The sequence below is a fragment of the Amblyomma americanum genome, chromosome 11 (assembly GCF_052857255.1).
Source record: "Amblyomma americanum isolate KBUSLIRL-KWMA chromosome 11, ASM5285725v1, whole genome shotgun sequence".
Taxonomy (NCBI): Eukaryota; Metazoa; Arthropoda; class Arachnida; order Ixodida; family Ixodidae; genus Amblyomma; species Amblyomma americanum.
The window spans coordinates 43309839-43329136 of record NC_135507.1 but is presented as its reverse complement, the minus strand read 5'-3'; the positions used below and the strand labels follow the sequence as shown (position 1 = coordinate 43329136).

At 50.8% G+C, this 19298-nt stretch overlaps 1 protein-coding gene across 2 annotated transcripts; it reads left to right on the top strand.

The window, feature by feature from the left end:
- Positions 1–40: 40 nt before the first annotated feature.
- LOC144109901 (uncharacterized) lies at positions 41–19268 on the top strand (the record flags this gene model as incomplete). 2 transcript variants are annotated; one of them, XM_077642666.1, is given in 6 exon segments in its annotated part: positions 41–199; positions 2858–3050; positions 13338–13442; positions 15280–15493; positions 16460–16640; positions 19132–19268. In XM_077642666.1, coding segments are annotated over 6 exon segments (941 nt in total), but the record flags the coding sequence as incomplete, so codon positions are not given.
- Positions 19269–19298: the final 30 nt, after the last annotated feature.

Here is a 19298-nt window from a genome sequence, read left to right as displayed (position 1 = left end):
CCCATGACACTTAACACAGCTGCGATGAAGAAGAGAGAGAACCAAGCAGCCACACGGTGGAAGTCAAAGAAGACGAAGAGAGGCTGCGATGCGGATCCCTAGGCAGCAGGGAGCAGCGGCGGCCATCTTGAAGACCTCCTCCCCGGACCCGAAGCGCGGATGCGGTGCGACCACGTCAACCGGCGACATGGCTGCCAAGGTATGATACAGTATATGTACGCGCATAACTGTTCCCGTCGGGGGACATCGGGGGCAACCGTCGCCGCCATCTTGGGAAGAACGGCACATATGTGGAAGCCTCTGCTCGCTCGATGCACCTAAAGGCCAACATGCCACGTGTTTACGTGGCCTGTTAGCGCAAACGAAATTGAAAATTGCTTTCTGAGGAAAGGAAACGGCGCAGTAATTGTCTCACATACATCGGTGGACACCGGAACCACGCCGTAAGGGAAGGAAGAAAGGTGGGAATGAAAGAAGGAAAAGATAAAGGTGCCGGAGTGGAGGACTCCGGAATAATTTCGACCACCTGGGGATCTTATAACGTGCACTGGCAACGCTCAGCACATGGGCGCCTTGTGCGTTTCGCCTCCATCAAAACGCTGTCGCCGCGGTGGGGTTCGAACCCGGGAACTCCGGATCAGTAGACGAGCGCCTTAACCACTGAGCCACCGCGGCGGGTAAGATGCGTTTTTCCGGCAATAGCCATACGGGAGGCTGGGGTAAATGGAGACACCCACATTTACCTACGGTCCAAAGGCAACGTCGTCGAGGTGGCACTGAGCCATTACGGTGTCCCATGTTCGGCCACGTGGTGCACAAACCGGCCCTCTCGCAATCTTTTTTTAGCCAAGTGGTTAGTGCAATTCTTGGAGCCAGTATACGCTCAGCGTTTGGGATGCGGAATAGCTATCATTACCACTTAGCCACACCTGACCAGGACTGAAATCCTGCAGAATTCTTGGCAGTCTATGGAGTATACTCCACGTGCAAGAAGTTGCAACCGTACAGCGACGACGAGGCTTAAAGTGAAAGAGCTCTTGCGTTAGTTGCTCAAGACGTTCTGTGATGTAGTGTTCAAGACGAAGTACCGCAAGACACTCAAGAACGCACGTAGGACGAAGCGCTTGGCTATAGGAACAAAAAGTCCGGACATGCCTGAAATTACGGTCGCCATAAGGCGGAGACTTAGGCTCAACCTTATTGGGAGTACGCTTAGTTCTGTCTGCTTCAGTCTCTGTGCCCCCCTTAATTGTGCAGCGCCTTGTCTTGAATATGAGGCACCAACTAGCCCAAGTGTCAGTCTATGAGCCCGCGATAGTTGTGCCCACCACCTCTTGATGCGGGCCCTCAACCACGTTACCTCGGACGCGGCAGTTTGCTGAGCTTATACCTCATCAGGCCTATCGCGCGCAGGAACAGCACCCTGTGGTGTTTGTGCACTTGTTAAAATGTCAGGACTCGCGGGACCCTTAAAATACACTGCGTATTTGAGAGAACTCTCCTCTGTGGAGCAGATTTCAGTAAAGGGAGCAGTTGTTCATCAACATCCATCCCGCCGTGCGCTGTCATGCGGTTACAAGGAACTAGACTACGCATCTTAATATATTGGCAGTTTAAGAAAAATTCTTCGCGTCCAGGGTTCCAACCCGGAACTAGTCCGTTCGCCGACTGAGATAATCAAAGCCAGGAATTCTGACAATCGACAGTGCGAAGCTGATTTTATCGAAGTGACACATGACGTACTTTCAGGAATCCAGCAGCGATTGATTGATTGATTGATTTTACTTGCCAAAGCTACGCTGCGGGCCACAGAGCACACCGTATTATAGTCGGATACAACTCAAGAACAAAGTGGCTTTTCCCTGTCAAAATTAAGACCCCTTTCCAGCCAATGGCATCGGCCGATTCTCATTACCCTGCTAGGGTGACAATGAAGGGAGTGGCAGATGAAAGGGGATTGTCTCCTCCCTTCCAAGTCCGGGATGGTCCCCTCCTTGCATTGTCCGGCCGCTCCCTACATTTGTCTGGCTAGCATGGTTATGCGAATAAGCCGATGCCATTGGCTGGAAGAAGGTCCTTTGAAGGCAAAAAGCCGCTTCGTTCTTGAATTGTATCCGAATATAGAGGAGTGCTCCCTCCAGATTACTTCCGACTATGTTAGTTCGACCACCGCTCCTTTCAAAGGGGAGACCACACTGTCATAACGACGGCGTTCTATGTCTGCCGAGCATGACGCGCAAGCTTAATTTTCAGGATCGTTCCTTTTTTTACCAAAATGTAGACAATAGAAAGAGAACGTAAGGATGGGGGGAGTGCAGGAATAGGAAGATTATGATTAAAGCACGCGCAGAATCTGGACCTTCCCCAAACATGATGATGGGAAGGTGCCCAGAATCCCTCGTTCATGGAACACGTCTGACAAGTTTTACACCCCATTCTGTGCCAGAAAGGACTCATGTGCCTGAGGAGATAGTCCTCTGGGAACTAAGGGTGTTAGCGTGACCACTTTGTGCCTAAAAGTGCAAACCTTACTCCCTCAGACACTAACTGCAATGACCCATTATGGCTCCCCAAGCACTAACCGGTCCTCGCGAAAGAAAGTGGTGCGGCAGGGATAAATTTAAGGAGGGGTCCCGGTACCTGAAACATCTTCATAAGACTAAAACAAACGTGGCTCCAATTTTCTTCGAGAAGAAAATTCCAGACATGCATTGGGTAAATGAGACGCTGCCCTGTCCTAACCGTACCAAACAAGAGTTATCCATAGACAAGTCCGCTCCCATGTTGCAGTTTTTGCCCGTTTTTGGCTAAGTGTAGCAGCTGGGTTCTCAAAATGAACTTGCGCTTCCCGCCGCAGATGGCAGGTCTCAGCACGGACGCTGAGCGCGGGCAGACGCTGCGCAGCTGCAGCGGCATCGGCAGCGATGACGGACGCTACCAGGAGCAGCAGCGACCGGGCCCCAGCAGGGCGTCGTCGGTGGCGCCCCCTGCTACGCCCGGCCGAAAGACCAGCCGCGAGTCCGTGCGTTCCGCCAACGAACCAGACGGAGGTACCGATGCACGCCCGGTTTGGCGATAGATGGTGCCTGTAGCGTACAGAATTCTTCACGAGAAGAAATATTTGCACGACAACTCAAGAGGCAGCGCTCTGCTATCTTTAGCGAGATCAGGATGGCTTGGAACTTGCACCTATATATGCCCGAAGATGATGCGTCACGTGAAATGTGCGGTCGGTCTGAAGGAACAGTTGACCGTATATCCATCGAGATTCGCTGCAGCCTCAGTCACTATTCCCGAGGCCTAAGGCTAACGCAGCCAATGTGAACGCTGCCGCGGTATAGACGTCAGTAGAAAGCGGTTGCAGGATTGGCGGCTCAGAAGCAGAGATCTAGAGATAAGAAGTCTACAGCATTCAAAGTCGCTGAAGCCTAGGAGTAATTGTCTGTATTACGGTCATGGAGAAATTTCTGACAGTTCCCGTCTCTGTACGGTTCTCACATAACAGCCCTTGGTTCGCAGACGGCACGATATCCACCGGAAAGAACTGAAACACACGCCGAGACACTCTTAATACAGGACACCGGGCGTGTTGTATATACCTGTGCATGGTGTTAGAATCGACGTATGTACAGCGCGTCGTCTGCGCAGGCTCGAAGCACGAGATTGGATCGTTCGCGCGAGCCCCGAGCACCGCGTGATGTCGTACGTCGATCATGCTGCGAACACCCGCAAAAGAAAAAAAATGCGATCAAATGACACCGCGAGTGTGCTACTGCGCACTTGCCGGTGTGTGTGCAGATGTATGCCCACATCGTCCGATTCCTGCCTCCGTGCGGACGGATGGACGGTGTCGCTATTCACGCAGCTCACGTAACAGAGGCACCGGCAACGGTCCGTCTTGGGTTGCGTGCGCGTGCGCGTATGGCTAGCCGTGACAAGCGTAAGCCTAAACCAGCAGCAGCACAGCCGGTACAGGAATCGCGCACACCCCCCTCCGACACGCTACGCCTCCGTCGCTGCGGAGATGGCGAGAGGGAAGCGGTGCCACGTCGTCTGCAGACGTCGTCTGCCATTGTTATCGGAGCAGACGAACTGCCCGAGGCGGGATGTGGCTTCTCGTCTGTCGAGGACGGGAAAACGCGTCGTCCGTATTAGGGTAAAGCGATATATGTGGGGGGAAATACCGATAAGAAAAGAATGATGCAATGCCGCAACTTTAAATCAGCCTGATATTCTGTGCAAATCGGTACAGGCTGAACAACGGGAAAAGTAAAAACTTTGCTAGAGATAGCGAAAGAGAAAAGATTGGTGTACGTTACGCGCTGTTACGGGCCGGGTAGCAGCATCCCACCGCTGCCACCAGCTGTTACGGCTCGGGTAACATGACCAGTTGTGATGCAGGGTAGCGTGGTTGGGCCGGAGAAGGAACGAGGAAGGATGGGACTTGACATTTGGGAACGAAAACACACTGGTTTACTAGCACTTTGAAGAAACTTATTTACACATTGTACAAAAGAGCAAACAGTCAAGAATTAAAAGTTCATAGCGTCGAGCGAGTGCATGAGCCTTGCCGCAAGACCCAGTGCGTTCGTTCTCACCTAGGACGCTTGTTAAATACCCTAAGTTCCCGCCCCTTCACCTGGCGGTGGCCAATTCAACACGAGGCACACCTCTTCAAGATCGGAAGAATTGCACAGCACTTAGCACGCGGAGGAACTCGTGGTATTGGGCTTGGAGGATTAGGAGATCCGTTGCTACTTTGCACCGTGGCTACAACTTCGGCGGGCTCTCTCCGGTCGGGACGGCTCTTGTTAGACACGGTTAATTACTGGAAAACGCCGATTCCCCTCTTCCCCCGTCGTCTGTCCATCGTTGGTCGCTTCTTGCGGGGAACCAGTCAAAGGGGGAAGGTCATTCGCACCGAGCCGAGCGTGGGAAGAACTCCACAGGCTCCTTCCCAGCCAGTCATTTTTTTTTTCTGGTGGGGTCATCGTGGGGTCAAATGACATGTCGAAATTGCCGCTGCTGTTGCCGCCACCGTGGTCATCCCGGTCGATGGAATCTTCGCCTTAATCCTCTTCGGTTGGTGTGCATACCGTTCATAACAGTGCTAGCAGTTGCAATTCTATGATCTTTAATCAAGGCAGCTTTCTGGGCAGTTCGCCATACAACTAAGCAACATGGATGCCCACGCTGTTAGTGTGCAACGATTTTGCCCCCAAGCGTGGATTAAACGCACTTTTTCAACTAGTTGCTCTTCAGACCCACTATCATTTAATGCAGTAGCAAAGATAGCTGGGCGATTTGGCGTATCTAGAACACACACAGAAGTCGCAACAGAAGCTATGACAGATGTGAAATCTAATGCATTCTACTTTTCTAGCGACTCTCTCATCCTCGATCGCGTGTTCATTTAGTTGCAAGGTTCAGCGCGCATAGATGTCTCGACTACAAGGACCGACAATACTGTTTACCACTTAACCGGAGCCGTGGGGCACTGATCTTGTGGCGGTGTTCTCGATGTCGCATATTTAGTTCCCTGACTAATGAGATGCGCCAACACCTAGTGTGGTGCACTATTCACCAGAAGTCCATTGCTTCCGTCACCCAAGCTACCACCAGGACATCGTAACAGGTCTTATATACAGGCTTTCAGAATACCAGCAGATTGAGAGGACACTTCTTCTACCCCCTGCAGACATTCCAACAAGGCGCAAAGCGGACTCAGAACTTAAGTCTAAGGGTGTACATATTTAGTGCCCTAACAGTTGTCTATACATAGCGTAAGCCAAGGATTAAGAAGCAAGTGGTGTCAAGTTGTCCTAGTGAAGATTATACAGTGTTGTAGACCATACTGTACTCACCTAAATAATTGACGGCAATAATTCGACTTTTATGCAATCGGAGAAGGCGACAGGTGTTGCCGGAAAATTTTAGAGGATGGAGAAAAAGTGCTAACTAAAATTTTGCAAGAAAAAAATAAACATTTATAGTCGGATACAACTCGAGTCTATAGTGAAGCACCGCCCACATTCAGGGCCGTCGCACAGAATTCCTCGACGACAGAAATGTACTACGTTGCTAAAACTTTTCTCGTTACCTAAACAATAAAGCAATCACAAGAAAAAAATTATAAGCTGTAATATTTTGATAAATGGCTCGTTTAATAAAGTTAAACATTAAAAAGTTGATTTCGTTTGCTGCTGTGATCAGCAAGACTCTGCGGACCGTGGCCCAGTGTTAACTGCTTTTTTTTTTAAGTTGTACTCTACTATAATTCTTACTCAATCACCTGCTATCGCCTCCTCCCTTCACCGTTATTTGTGTGCGTGGATACATCAGCAAAACTCTGGGAATGTTAACCAGCGCCACCAGTGGCCACGCCGCGAACAGCGCTTCGACGTGATCGAAGTCAGGAGCAGACCAATACGCCACGCCATGCAAGGACACGCCAGGAACAGCCCACGGTTTTAGAGCAAGCGGAAATATAAGCCTGACGGGAGCAGTTCGCGTTACGAAACGCAGCTCGTCGTCGACACAATGGAGCGATTTTCCGTGCCAAGTCGTTCCCCTCGGCCGCGCAAGCATCGAATTAAAGGCGCGCCCTTTGCCAAGACTCACGCCACGGATGGCGTCACCTCGGAGTCGCAGCAGACGGAGACGGCGCGAAAGCAGACGACAACGACACGGAAATGCGCTTCTTTTTTTTTCTCTTTCGCAGCACGCGCGTGTCTTGAGTTAAGCTTGTCGCAGCGTATGATAGGTCCATTCTTGCCTCCGGCACTTCATCTACGTATGTTGTCTGCGCGTTCAGTGGCACACATTGGCTACGTGGTATCTTTTTCCAGCTTTTTTTTTTTACAAGAGCTTTCGAAAGCGTCCAGTGAAAGTTCGATGCTAGCAGTGTCAAACTCAGTATAGTATCGAAAGAAGCAGACCAGCACGAACAGGTTGTCTGCTCTGAAGCGAAAGTACTTCAGATGTGAGTTCTTCATGCAGCTACATGAAAAAAAAAGGAAACGATGGCCGATTTGCGTAGTTAAGCCAAATGCGAATTAGGTGCGTTATAACAGTTCGGTTTTCACTTCGATTCCGGTGTTCAGATCCAGCGTCCACTGGTGACAGTTATTCGGATAGCGACAATTGGTCAGTGTCCATATATGTGGAATAGGTCATCCCCTCCATTCACAGATCCCTGGGAGTCTTCCTACCACTCCTGGCGCAGTGGTGCAGCGGTCAAGTGATGCGCCACTGCCCTTGTATGGCAGGCGCTGCCATCGGTGCCACTTGGGTTGCTTGGGTTGGGTTGCGGTTCAGGTTGCTCTTCGTGAGCAGCGTCTCATGATTATTGGAGGTGCCACATAACACAGTGAGCAGCCTACACCAAAACCGACTTGAGATAGACAAACAAACAAACAAACAAACACACAACGGCAGAATGCTGGGAATGGACACTTAAGAGCTAACGCACTAAAGGTGGCCGGCGCTGTATTAGCTTATCTTTCATAAGAATGCCATGAAATGTGGACTCCGTGTTGTTTAGCTTGGGCAGCGCTCGGCAGAATGCGTAAATATGGCTGCAGAAATTTACCTTCCTTCTCAAAGGTAGGTTTCTATATAATGTCCAGGTTACCTCAAAATATGCGGAACTCAAAACGTTAACTATGAAATACATTAAAGCCAAATACATACATTTCAAACGAATCTCACCTGCGTGAACTGGGAACGAAGTTTCTCGCTTTTTTTGACAGGTTTTGAACCGCCCAGTAATATCTCCTCCGTATATTTATAAGTGGCATTTCGAATAGTATTGTCGCACTGCAAATGGCATTGCTTGAGGTATTCAGAAACATAAACGGCAGCGCCAGATTAGATTGCGCGGACGAAATCCACACTTTTTGCCCAACGATACAGCCGAGCCATAAACAAAGTTCACCTTCCCGGCATTCCCAAGACAGCTGTAGCGTACCTCGAAGAAACTTGCATAGACGGTGGCGCCACTTTTCCCTCTAGGCATTTCTGAGAAACTCCCTTCTGGCTGGCAAAGAGCGGGCAGCCGCCAAGGTCCCTGCCCGGACTTGAGATGCCACCCGCGAGGCATCGCCAAATCAACCGTTAAACCTTACACTCTCTATATATACACACGTATTTATATAATGACACTAAAAACAACCTGCGTCTATTGCAGATATAAAGGGAAATTTAGGGCGTAGAGATCGTCGCGTATGTTTGGTGCATGTCTGGGAATTATTTATCGCCTCAAAGGGGCGCTCAAACCTATCGTTTGTATTTCACGTGCTTTCACATCCCTTGATGACGTCAAGATCAAGTATGCATTCAAGTGTTGTTTATGAGATTCAGTTTACAAGACAGCGTGTCGTCAGGCCGCAGACCGGTTCTGATTGAATCCATTCCTTTTGCTACTTCCCTTTCCCAAGCCTCTAAAATTAGCTCAACACGTGACCACGTAGTGAACCAATGCACCTGCTTCCTGCTACGTAGCAAGTGACGCCCAGACGTCTCCCGATCTGACCTCTCCAGTCAAGCCCTCCTTTCCTGGATAGAGTCACTACAGTATAGGATACAACTTAAAAAGAAAAGCAGATGGTAACATTGACAAATTGACCCGCCGCGGTGGCTCAGTGGTTAGGGCGCTCGACTACTGATCCGGAGTTCCCGGGTTCGAACCCGACCGCGGCGCCTGCGTTTCGATGGAGGCGAAATGCTAAGGCGCCCGTGTGCTGTGCGATGTCAGTGCTCGTTAAAGATCCCCACGTGGTCTAAATTATTCCGGAGCCCTCCACTGCGGCACGTCTTCTTCCTTTCTTCTTTCACTCCCTCCTTTATCCCTTCCCTTACGGCGCGGTTCAGGTGTCCAACGATATATGAGACAGATACTGCGCCATTTCCTTTCCCCAAAAACCAATTATTATTATTATTAAACATTCTGAACGAAACTTATTCTATACCTTGAGCCTGGCGCATGATGGCCTTAGCTGCCTATGTGCCATAAAACCCAACGCAACACAACACAACAAAACATTGACAACATTCCGTGGCGTATCCTGCGTTAACTCCGCTGACCATTTACAACACTGAACAAAGTCAGCCAATAACGTCAAGAATGTTCCTAACATTTTTTATTGCATGGAAATAAAATCAAAGCCTCTCGACAGAGTTCAGGGCGCCGCCCTCCTTTTTTTTCATTTTATTAAATATATTTTCCGAAATAAAAAAATGGCGGAAACTGGTAGAGTTACGTTCGTCGCGGGAAAAATATGCCATTTAAATATTGGAGCTAAACGCAACTAATGTAAGCGTCAATAATAATAATAATAATAATAATAATAATAATAATAATAATAATAATAATAATAATAATAATTGGTTTTTGTGCAAAGGAAATGGCGCAGTATCTGTCTCATATATCGTTGGACACCCGAACCGCGCCGTAAGAGAAGGGATAAGGATGGAGTGAAAGAAAAAAGGAAAAACGAGGTACCGTAGTGGAGGGCTCCGTAATAATTTCGACCACCTGAGGATCTTTGACGTGCACTGACATCGCACAGCACACGGGCGCCTTAGCGTTGTGCCTCCATAAAAACGCAGCCGCCGCGGTCGGGTTCGAACCCGGGAACTCCGGATCAGTAGTCGAGCGCCTAACCACTGAGCCACCCCGGCGGGCCGGGAAAAATATGCCATTTAAATATTGGAGCTAAACGCAACTAATGTAAGCGTCAACGTATGATCCAATCTCATTGCGAGATAAATAAATTGCTTTTGAGGAAATGAAAGACGCAGTAACTGTCTCACTTCTCGGTGGACACCCCAAAAGCGCCGCGAGGGAAGGAAAAAAAAGGGACAGTGAAAGAAGAAAGCCTTAGGTTTATGGGGTTTAATGACCTAAAGCGACTCGGGCTATAAGGGATGCCGTATAGTGGAGGGCTCTAGAATAGTTTCGACCACCTGGGGTTCTTTAACGTGCACTGACGTCGCACAGTGCACAGACGTCCAGTATTTCACATCCACTAAGATAGAAAGAGGTGCCTGAGTAAAGTGTTCTGGAATAATTTCGACCACCTGATTGTTTCTTACCGTGCGCCGACATCACACAACACACGAGCGTCTTTTGCGTTTCGCCGTATCGACACCCACCCGCCGCGGTGGCTCAGTGGTTAGGGCGCTCGACTACTGATCCGGAGTTCCCGGATTCGAACCCGACCGCGGCGGCTGCGTTTTTATGGAGGAAAGACGCTAAGGCGCCCGTGTGCTGTGCGATGACAGTGCACGTTAAAGATCCCAAGGTGGTCGAAATTATTCCGGAGCCCTCCACTACGGCACCTCTTTCTTTAGCTCCCTCCTTTATCCCTTCCCTTACGGCGCGGTTCAGGTGACCAACGATATATGAGACAGATACTGCGCCATTTCCTTTCCCCAAAAAACCAAACCAACCAATCGACACCCGGCAGGGATTGAGCCTGCGTCCTCAGATTCAGCACCCGAGAGCGTCATTGTGCATTATACTGCGTTTCATACATGGCAGGCAACGTTGCCAAAGCTAGCGCGCCTGTTTGCGCAGGCCAAGTGCACGCACAAAAAGTAATTCGCCCTATAACCTGGTCCCGGCCGCAGTGGCTCAGTGGTTAGTGCGCTCGACTACTGATCCGGAGTTCCCGGGTTCGAACCCGACCGCCGCGTCTGCGTTTTTATGGAGGAAAAACGCTAAGGCGCCCGTGTGCTGTGCGATGTCAGTGCACGTTAAACATCCCCAGGTGGTCGAAATTATTCCGGAGCCCTCCACTACGGCATCTCTTCTTCCTTTCTTCTTTCGCTCCCTCCTTTATCCCTTCCCTTACGGCGCGGTTCAGGTGTCCAACGATATATGAGACAGATACTGCGCCATTTCCTTTCCCCAAAAAACCAATTATTATTATTACTATAACCTGGACCCGCCGCGGTGGCTCAGTGGTTAGGACGCTCGTCTTACTGATCCGGAGTTCCCGGGTTCGAACCCGACCGCGGCGGCTGCGTTTTTATGGAGGCGAAACGCTAAGGCGCCCGTGTGCTGTGCAATGTCAATGCACGTTAAGGATCCCCAGGTGGTCAAAATTTTACCGGAGACCTCCACTACGGCACCTCTTCCTTTCTTCTTCACTCCCTCCTTTATCCCTTCCCTTACGGCGCGGTTCAGGTGTCCGCCGATATGTGAGACAGATACTGCGCCATTTCCTTTCCCCCAAAACCAATTATTATTATTATTATTATTATTATTATTGTTATTATTCCTACAACCTGGACTTATTTTACCTCCTGCCAAATTTTCGTCCTCCAACTCCTCGGGACTTCGAGAAGTAAGACTCACTTTCGCGTTCTGATACACGGCTGGTAGGGCAAATCGCCCTTACTCCATCCGCGCCTAAAAAGTAGTTCGCACTCATTGCAATTATTATAGGCAGAGGGTCCGAGTACTGAGCGCCTCACAGCTTCGACCGTAATTTTCAATGCTGCCACTTCGTGTTATACCGTTCTTTTTTTTCCGTCCAAAAACTCGCCGAAGCTTCGAGGACAAATAATACGTGGCGGAGTAATACAATTTTCCCGGGCACACTATTTCCGCAGCCTCTGCAGCATTGCGTGCTATGTATGAAACGGAGTATAGTTATTCGTCACCTGCAGCACATCACGTGAAGCTCGATGCAAGGGTGTAACGCGGGACGGACATGTTCCCTACTCCTGCATCGACTATGCCGATGCAACCGTTTTACAATGAACGCGAAGGAGCCTCGTGGTGGTGGTGGTAGTGGTTTTATTAAAAATAATAGTAAAAATGAACGAAAAAGATTTTACTATCCCCGGCATCTGCCATCGATACTGAAGCACCTGAGCTGGGGCAGCGGAAATAAAGGACAGCAGGCAGAATGGAGAAATGAAATGAAAGAGGTGAGGGTTCGAACGGGAACTTGACAGGGCGCCAGCATTACTTTCACAATGTTTCTTTCTTTGAATCCTCAGATTCAATTGTCAACGCTCACCCCCCTGGAAGCGCTACCAGGTTCGGCTGCGAGAAGACGTTTCCTAGACGTCTTTCTCGTTCTTTCTTGGCAGTGCTTCGACGTTTGTGACGCTGTCTTCCAGCATTGTTTTCCTTTCTCGCAACTAAGACTCTGCGAGCGCTGTCACGTCACACACGTGCGCCGGTCGAACCCGCTCGTTTTTGTCTACGTATAGCTGCGCACGAAATTCTCTTCAGAGGGACAATGGCAGGAGACTTCTGTCCTCACGACCAAAGAAAAAAAGAACTAAAAAGTAAAGGTAGCAGTTCCTATGCTAGCCACGATCCTGTTGACCATTGGGTGTGTGAGCTTCGATATCTATCGTAGCCTAAAGCATTAAAGAAGTACCGTCTTTCTTAGCGTCGTTTGCAATAATAACTCAGAGGCTGCACGTGTGCCAACATGTGACGCCAAGTGTGACGTCACGGTCCCGCGCATAAACGTGCAGCGCGTGCTCAGGAAAGACCGCGGCGCAGCTAGGGCATCCTTCATTCAGGTGTACCTTCGAGATGCGTATTGATAAGCACGTGCTCTCACAAAGGTCACGGCTTTGCGTATAACGGAGGGAATTGAGACCTGCGGCCGTGTTCTATACGCTGTCCATTTTAATATGGTCATTGGTCTCTCAGATATACCCGCGGATTTCAGGCGTCTGTGGAAAGCGACCCGGCCATTGCGTGGTTGGCGACCGGACCGCTTTATTAGCTGGAATTGACTGAGATGTGCAGCCACTGGTGAAGTACATCGCAGTGCTCTGTCAACAGCAGGCGATGGTGAGGTCCGGTCGCCTTCTACTCAATGGCTGGGTTGTTGTCCACCGACGCTCGTAAGCCCCGTGTATATCTGAGTGACCAATGACAGAGGACCAGACGGATGCGAAATTACCATTTTAAAATAGAGAGCTTACGGAGTACGGCCCCTGTAATCTTCGAACACGTGCATAGCGAGACTGAGCTCTGTTATTGATAGCCAGGACTGTTTTTGTTTCTTGAGAGGCTCGCTGGCGTTTCAGAATGAAGCTGTCAAGATCATAACGACTGTGTAGAAGTGTAGCCCGTTAATACTGTGAACTTTCACGTGCGGGCTCACCGCAAGTGAGGAGGTGAACAACCTTCGTTGACGAAAACTGTCTGGCCGAAAAGGTGAGGAAGTTTCAGTATGCTTTCTTCAGCCGGATCCAGTAAAGGTTTACAGCACGGGAGCACGGGAACCGGTTCGCGCTGTTCTGTCCTGTCGGCTGCGCCAATGGGCCGATGCGACGTCACGTTTCCGGCCTATTCGCAGGAGCAGACGGCGGCGACGGCTCCTTCCGGCACATGTACGACACCTGCGCCCACTGCGACTGGATCTGGAAGGGCGACGCCTGCGACGTCTTCTACCGCGAACTCGGTGCGTGAGCCTTGCCAAACGATGAAGGCGAGAACAAGTGCCGGCCTGTATCGCCGCCGAGGGCAGACCTAGAACACATAATGCTTTTCGTGTGGAGCTCGGGAAACCGCGCATAAGTTGCTACGACATAATAGGACACGACGAATTCCCACGGCATACGTAGTCGGCTGCAACAAGCTGGCCTAAAAGCAGACAACTCGCACATGCCACCACCAGCAATTTGGCGCTACCGAACGCTGTCCCCCCATGTATGTACAGTCCCTGTCAAAAGTATACAGCCCAAGGGGTTTGGTTCTAAGCTGTTTAGCAGGGTTCCTTAGAACATCTAGCAGTCCAAAGCTTGTGAGGATTGAGGACTCGAAGCCATTTACCGTTCGAGATGTTACAGTCACCGATGGTTCATTACGAGGCGCACTGCAGATCTCAAGCAAACCCGTTGCGTTATATACTTTTGACGGTGGGCGTACTTGTACAAGGGCGAGGTTGTTGCAAAGCAAGGGATTTAATTTTCGTATGCTAAGTACTTCGTAAATGAGACTGAAACCTCGTTGCGAACAGGTCTACAATGCTTGCGAGTAATATTCCAACGCCCACGCAGCGCTGTTTGGAGACGTCTATTGGTGCAGCTACAGGAGAGCAGAGAGATGAGGGGATAGTGTGACCACAAAACAATGACTCCAGCGTATATTACCGGGTGGAACAGATCTTTCATTAAAGACATCGAGGGCCGCCGTCATATTTAGCAGTGGACGAAGTTCCCGCACACTCTCCCCACAGCCCAGAAGTCACATGTTCTGTGAGAAACGGCACTTTATTGCCACGAATTTGTTTACCGTTGGCGGCTGGGCCTCAGTGTGACCCCCACACACGGGCGACACCCAAGATCCCGCTAACGAGCGCTTCCTGTGTTGTCCTGTCCTGCTTTATTAGCACTTGGTTAAAGATTTCGTCGGAGTGCTGGCAGGAGCGTACAGGGTGAGGGCTTGCCATCATACCTCCAAAGAGTATGATCTTGTGTTGCCACTTCCTGTGAAGAGCAATTTTGACATGCGAGGTCATATTCCCCATTTGTGGTTAAGGATAATCTGTGGTGCTTAGAATAGATCGGGGCTGGATCGTTCTCGAAGTCATGGCCTGTTTTTTGCTTAGGTCTGCGTGCGGAGGAGAGTATATCCGCTGTCTATAGTAGTTGCTTATATTGATACGCAACAATTTTGGACCAAAGAATTTTTGAGCGGGAAACCCGTTTCTGAACGCAACTTTTTTTTTCATATAATGGAATATTTCACTATAACAGTCAATATCCGCATGTCACCCGACGGAAGTCGCGTTTTTTCTCAACGTTTTTGCTATCACCAAAAGCGTTCATCATTGGTTTTCTATGGCAGTCTTAACTGTTCGATGCGATCAATGGAAACGCTTTAAAAGAAAGATTTTGCTGCACATCAGAAGAATGGACCATTACCCTCAATATTTCCATAAGAGTATCTTAACATTTCCCAATTTTCAAAATTTTTGTCCGGGAATGTTGGACATGTGTGGTATGTGGTCGGCACCTTGCTCGAGGACACCGGCTCTGAGGGGCCTATCTTCCGGTTCATCGAACCTCGGGGTATGCACGTGTTCTGGGGGCTGTGAAGAGGACCACATGGACATTATGTATGCCTAGTCAGCCCCAGCGTGGGTTAATTGGAGGTCAGTAGGAAGAGTTCCTTTGAGCCTCAGTCGACGTAGATGGGCTGATGACGATGTGGTGAGTCCGTGCCAGAGTGCCCTCGGGGTGCGAGCTGTGATTCCCGGCACGCGGTCCAGCCTGAGCCCGCCACTACCGCCGCAGCCGAGTCCCGGACGGAGAGCATCAAATACGAACTGGCGTCCCGGCCGAACCCGGGCCTGCTGGGGCGCTTCTTCGCCGAGAAGGGCTACCAGAGGGGGCGCCCAGTGCCGGAGACCCCGTCCCAGGCCACGTCCCCGCCGCGCCGCGGGGGCACGTGGGAGTCGGATGCCGACTGGAGGACCCGCATTTCGGGGCTCGCCTCACACGAGAAGAGGTACGTATGCCGACGCGAGCACAGACGTACTGATCGAGCAACGCGCTTTACAAATTAACAAGGGAGGCTTCGGGCAGCATCGTGTACCTCCGGTCTCTCGTCTGAAATCTAGGAGAGTGCGATGAGGGGCTAGTTTGCACAACATTATAAAAACAAATAATTACGGTATTATAGAAACAAGAACTGCGCAAAAAATGACTATCGCTTCTCGACCTCTTCTGGCTACCTGCTGCGGTGGCTCAGTGGTTAGGGGCGCTCGGCTACTGAGCCGGAGTTAACCCTTGTACAAAGCCGGCAGCGGTGGCCGCGTTTCGATGGAGGCTAAACACAATAGGCACCCGTGTGCTGTGCGATGTCAGTGCACCTTAAAGATCCCCAGGTGGTCGAAATTATTCTGGAGCCCTCCACTACGGCACCTCTTTCTTCTGTTTATTTTTCACTCCTTCCTTTATCACTTCCCTTACGGCGCGGCTCAGGCGCCCGCCCAAATGCGAGACAAATACTGCACCATTTCCTTTCCCCAAAAAATCAATTTTCATTTTTTTTAAACAGGACGGGACAAGAGGGAAGAAGCACACGGGACTGCGCTCGTCCCGTGCGCTTCTCCTCTCTTGTCCCGTCCTTTTTTGTGCAGTTCTTGTTTTTATAATCACGTCTGAACACCGACCTGCATGAGGTAGCGGTATATGATTATGGCTAAGATCATAAACGTAGGAGCTTCCGCGCGGGAAGTGGTAGAGCTGTTTGCAAGGACTGACCAACAGATGTGTCGGCTGGTATACCTCATCAAGAATTCAGTTACTATGCCACTGCGGGAACGGGATGCCCAGCTACACTATAATGTACCGACGCTATCGAATGCCTTCAGAATCAAGTGTGCTTTGCTTTAAGACACGTAGGTTATCCAAAATAGAATGTTCAGTGTTTCCCCTTCCTTTCTGAGTGGAAACCCTGGTCTTCCCGCAGGTCCCGGCGGACAGCCAAGCTGGTGCTGGCGCAGCAAGCACTCAGCCGTCTGCGGCGCTGGACGTCCGGTCACCACCACCGTGCGGCGGACGGATCTCCCGTCAGGCAGGACCTCATGGAGGAGGCAAAGTCGGCTGAGGAGGCCAGGACGCTGCTACGACAGCCACCATACGACCACGAGGTGCGCGCGCCACTTCCTACCCAAGCAGCACAACTAATCGGCCCAATATTGGAAATATTGGCAAATGCTGGAACTACAAAGGACCAGTGTGAAACCATTCATTTCCAATATTGGGCGATTACCTGTGCTGCTTGGGTATTGCCCCTAAGCAGACGGTCTCTGCAAGCGAATCTGCTTTTGGCGGTGACGCAAAACGTCGTGAAATGGGCCGGATTTCTAAAGTGTTGTCTGCAGATCAACACTGTGTATGGTGAGGAAAACCATAATCGAAGGCTTATAAGGTTCTGCGTTGTATATACGCCGTAAGGAAAACTATAATCGAAGGCTTATAAGATTCTGCGTTGTATATACGCCGTAAGCTGGGTGCACTGTTGTTTTCGTAATTAACCTCCTATTCAGCTGTAGATGTTATGAAATGCAGTTGCTGAAAACAGGGGCCACGGTCTGCTTGAGCGGGATTAGTTGGCCATTGCTTCTGGATTGGGCGGTATTAGTTGGCCAATGCTTCTGCAGGCTGGCAAAAATGAGAAGGCAAAGAAGGCTAGTTGGTATCTTTAAACAACAGAAACAAGAACTCGTTCCCACTTCGGTTCGTTAACCAATTCACTCTCGCCCTGCCATAGCCGTCCCGGTTAACTCACCTCGTAAGCGACTGCAACCGGTGAGGCGGTGGTCCCGGGTTCGAAGCCCGGGACAGGAGAAATGTTTCTTCAACTACGAAGCTCATATGGAAGCTGTATAAAACGTTCGGCGAGAGCTGTCATTGGTCGCAAATATTACGAGGTGCCGGCGGCTGCTTCCCGCTGCCGCTTTATACACTCTAAAACAGCTGACCTCTAGCGCACTCCTTTTTTTTAAGTGGGTGCACTATAGAGGGCAGCTTACTCCCGTCTTACTCCTTTCTGTTTAGAGTGTACGGTCTCGCTTGATGCCCGGTCCTTCCAGCACGAACCTCGTCCGAGACGCAACTGAAGGTCCGCCCTCGTCTCGCCGTTGCTGGCGCCACTCCAGCTGATGCGATACTTTCGTCGCCCGCTGTACTCCGGCAGTGGCGACGCACCGCTTTCCGCGAGTCTCCCTCCTTTCTGGCTTCCTGTTTTTTGCTAATTTCCCTGCAGCTTGTGAGGACATATGCGCACACCCTGCCGGGAAGGCGAGCTTCCCTGCCAGGTGCGCGCAGGCGATACTCGTATACGCGATATGTTTCCTCAAACAGCGGCGCAGAGTTGCGGTCAAGGCAGGTTGAGTCGAAATCGGCAACAGGGGAGCACGATATGAAACCGTGTAATAACCTATAACGCGACGTAAAACACACTGCGGAAGACCGTTCTAACCGGTAATAGAAGTTCGGCTGGTTCACCAAGTCGTCGTTGTCGAGCAACGTCGAGTTGTTCGGTGGGCAGGAAGGAATCCCTCGGGTCTCGGTGTCAGGCAAGTGATACTTTTCCCGCCGCGAGCGCCTGTTTTACGTAACAGCAGTTGAGTGCCCGTTCCTGATCTCGCGTCGTATAGTAGTAGTCGTATGTCGTCGTCGGCGTAACCGGTAAGTGCGTTGCCATGGGAACTACTCGGAAATTGCTTACCACCGACACCAACCGGAGGGTGGTCACTGTGGTAGGAGGAGGGTATAAAGAGAAGGCGCGACTGGCGCAACTGGTGGGTGGTTGCCACAGGAACCACCCGGACAGTAGCTACCTTGGAAGAAGGAAAGGGGTCACTATGGAAGGAGGAGGGTATCGCGAAAGCATAGGAAGGCGTAACCGGAGGGTGGTTAGCACAGGAACCGTCCAGAAGGTGGCTACCATGGAAGGATGAGGGTGCGGCAAGAGGGTAAGAAGGCGCAACCGGTGTATAGTGGCCACAAAGAGGAACCGGAGGGTAGTTACCCGGGAGGAGGAGGAGAGTTATCGCAGAAGGAGGAGTGTATGGAGAGAACGTAAGAAGGCGTAGGCCAGACGGTGGTGCTGAGTCATGGGTCACACAATGGGTCACAAAAGATTTTAAGGCGGGGATGAGCTGTCCACCGAGATGTCGAGATCTGAGAGCTACTGCGCTCTTTCCTGTCCTCAAAATGCATACTTTCGCATTCCTCCACGTAGGCAGACTTAAGTGCCCACAAAATTTTTGGCGGCGCCGCGCGCCTCGAACGGTGGACTGGAAGGCGAGTCAAAAAACGACTGCGTGTTGAAAACTAGGAAGCTAGTGGCATGGAAAACTGGTTCCATGATGTATGACCCCGGCCACGGGGGCCGGGTTGCTGTGGAGGCGAAATGCAAGAGCGCGCATGTGCTGAGATATCGATGCGCGTTAAAGAACCCCCGGTGGTCTTTATTGAGCCGGAGTCCTTTACTATGGAGCGCTTTAGCTTGTTGTTTCCTTAGGTTAGAAACCCAACCTATACTCAGTATATAAGAGGCATCGTGGCTATAGCGATTCATAGGGAATCGGCCTCCAAGTTGTGACGTAACGGCAATGCTCCGCATTGTTGCAGGCGTACTCGGAGGACGCGTCCATGGGCGGCGGAGGAGGCACCAAGACGTCGTCGTCGGCCGGCGACCTGCTGCTCAGGGCGGGGGTGCCGCCGTCGCACTACAAGGGCATCTCGCGCAGGGTCCAGTCCACCACCGCTGTGCCCGCCAAGACGCAGGAGGCGGGACA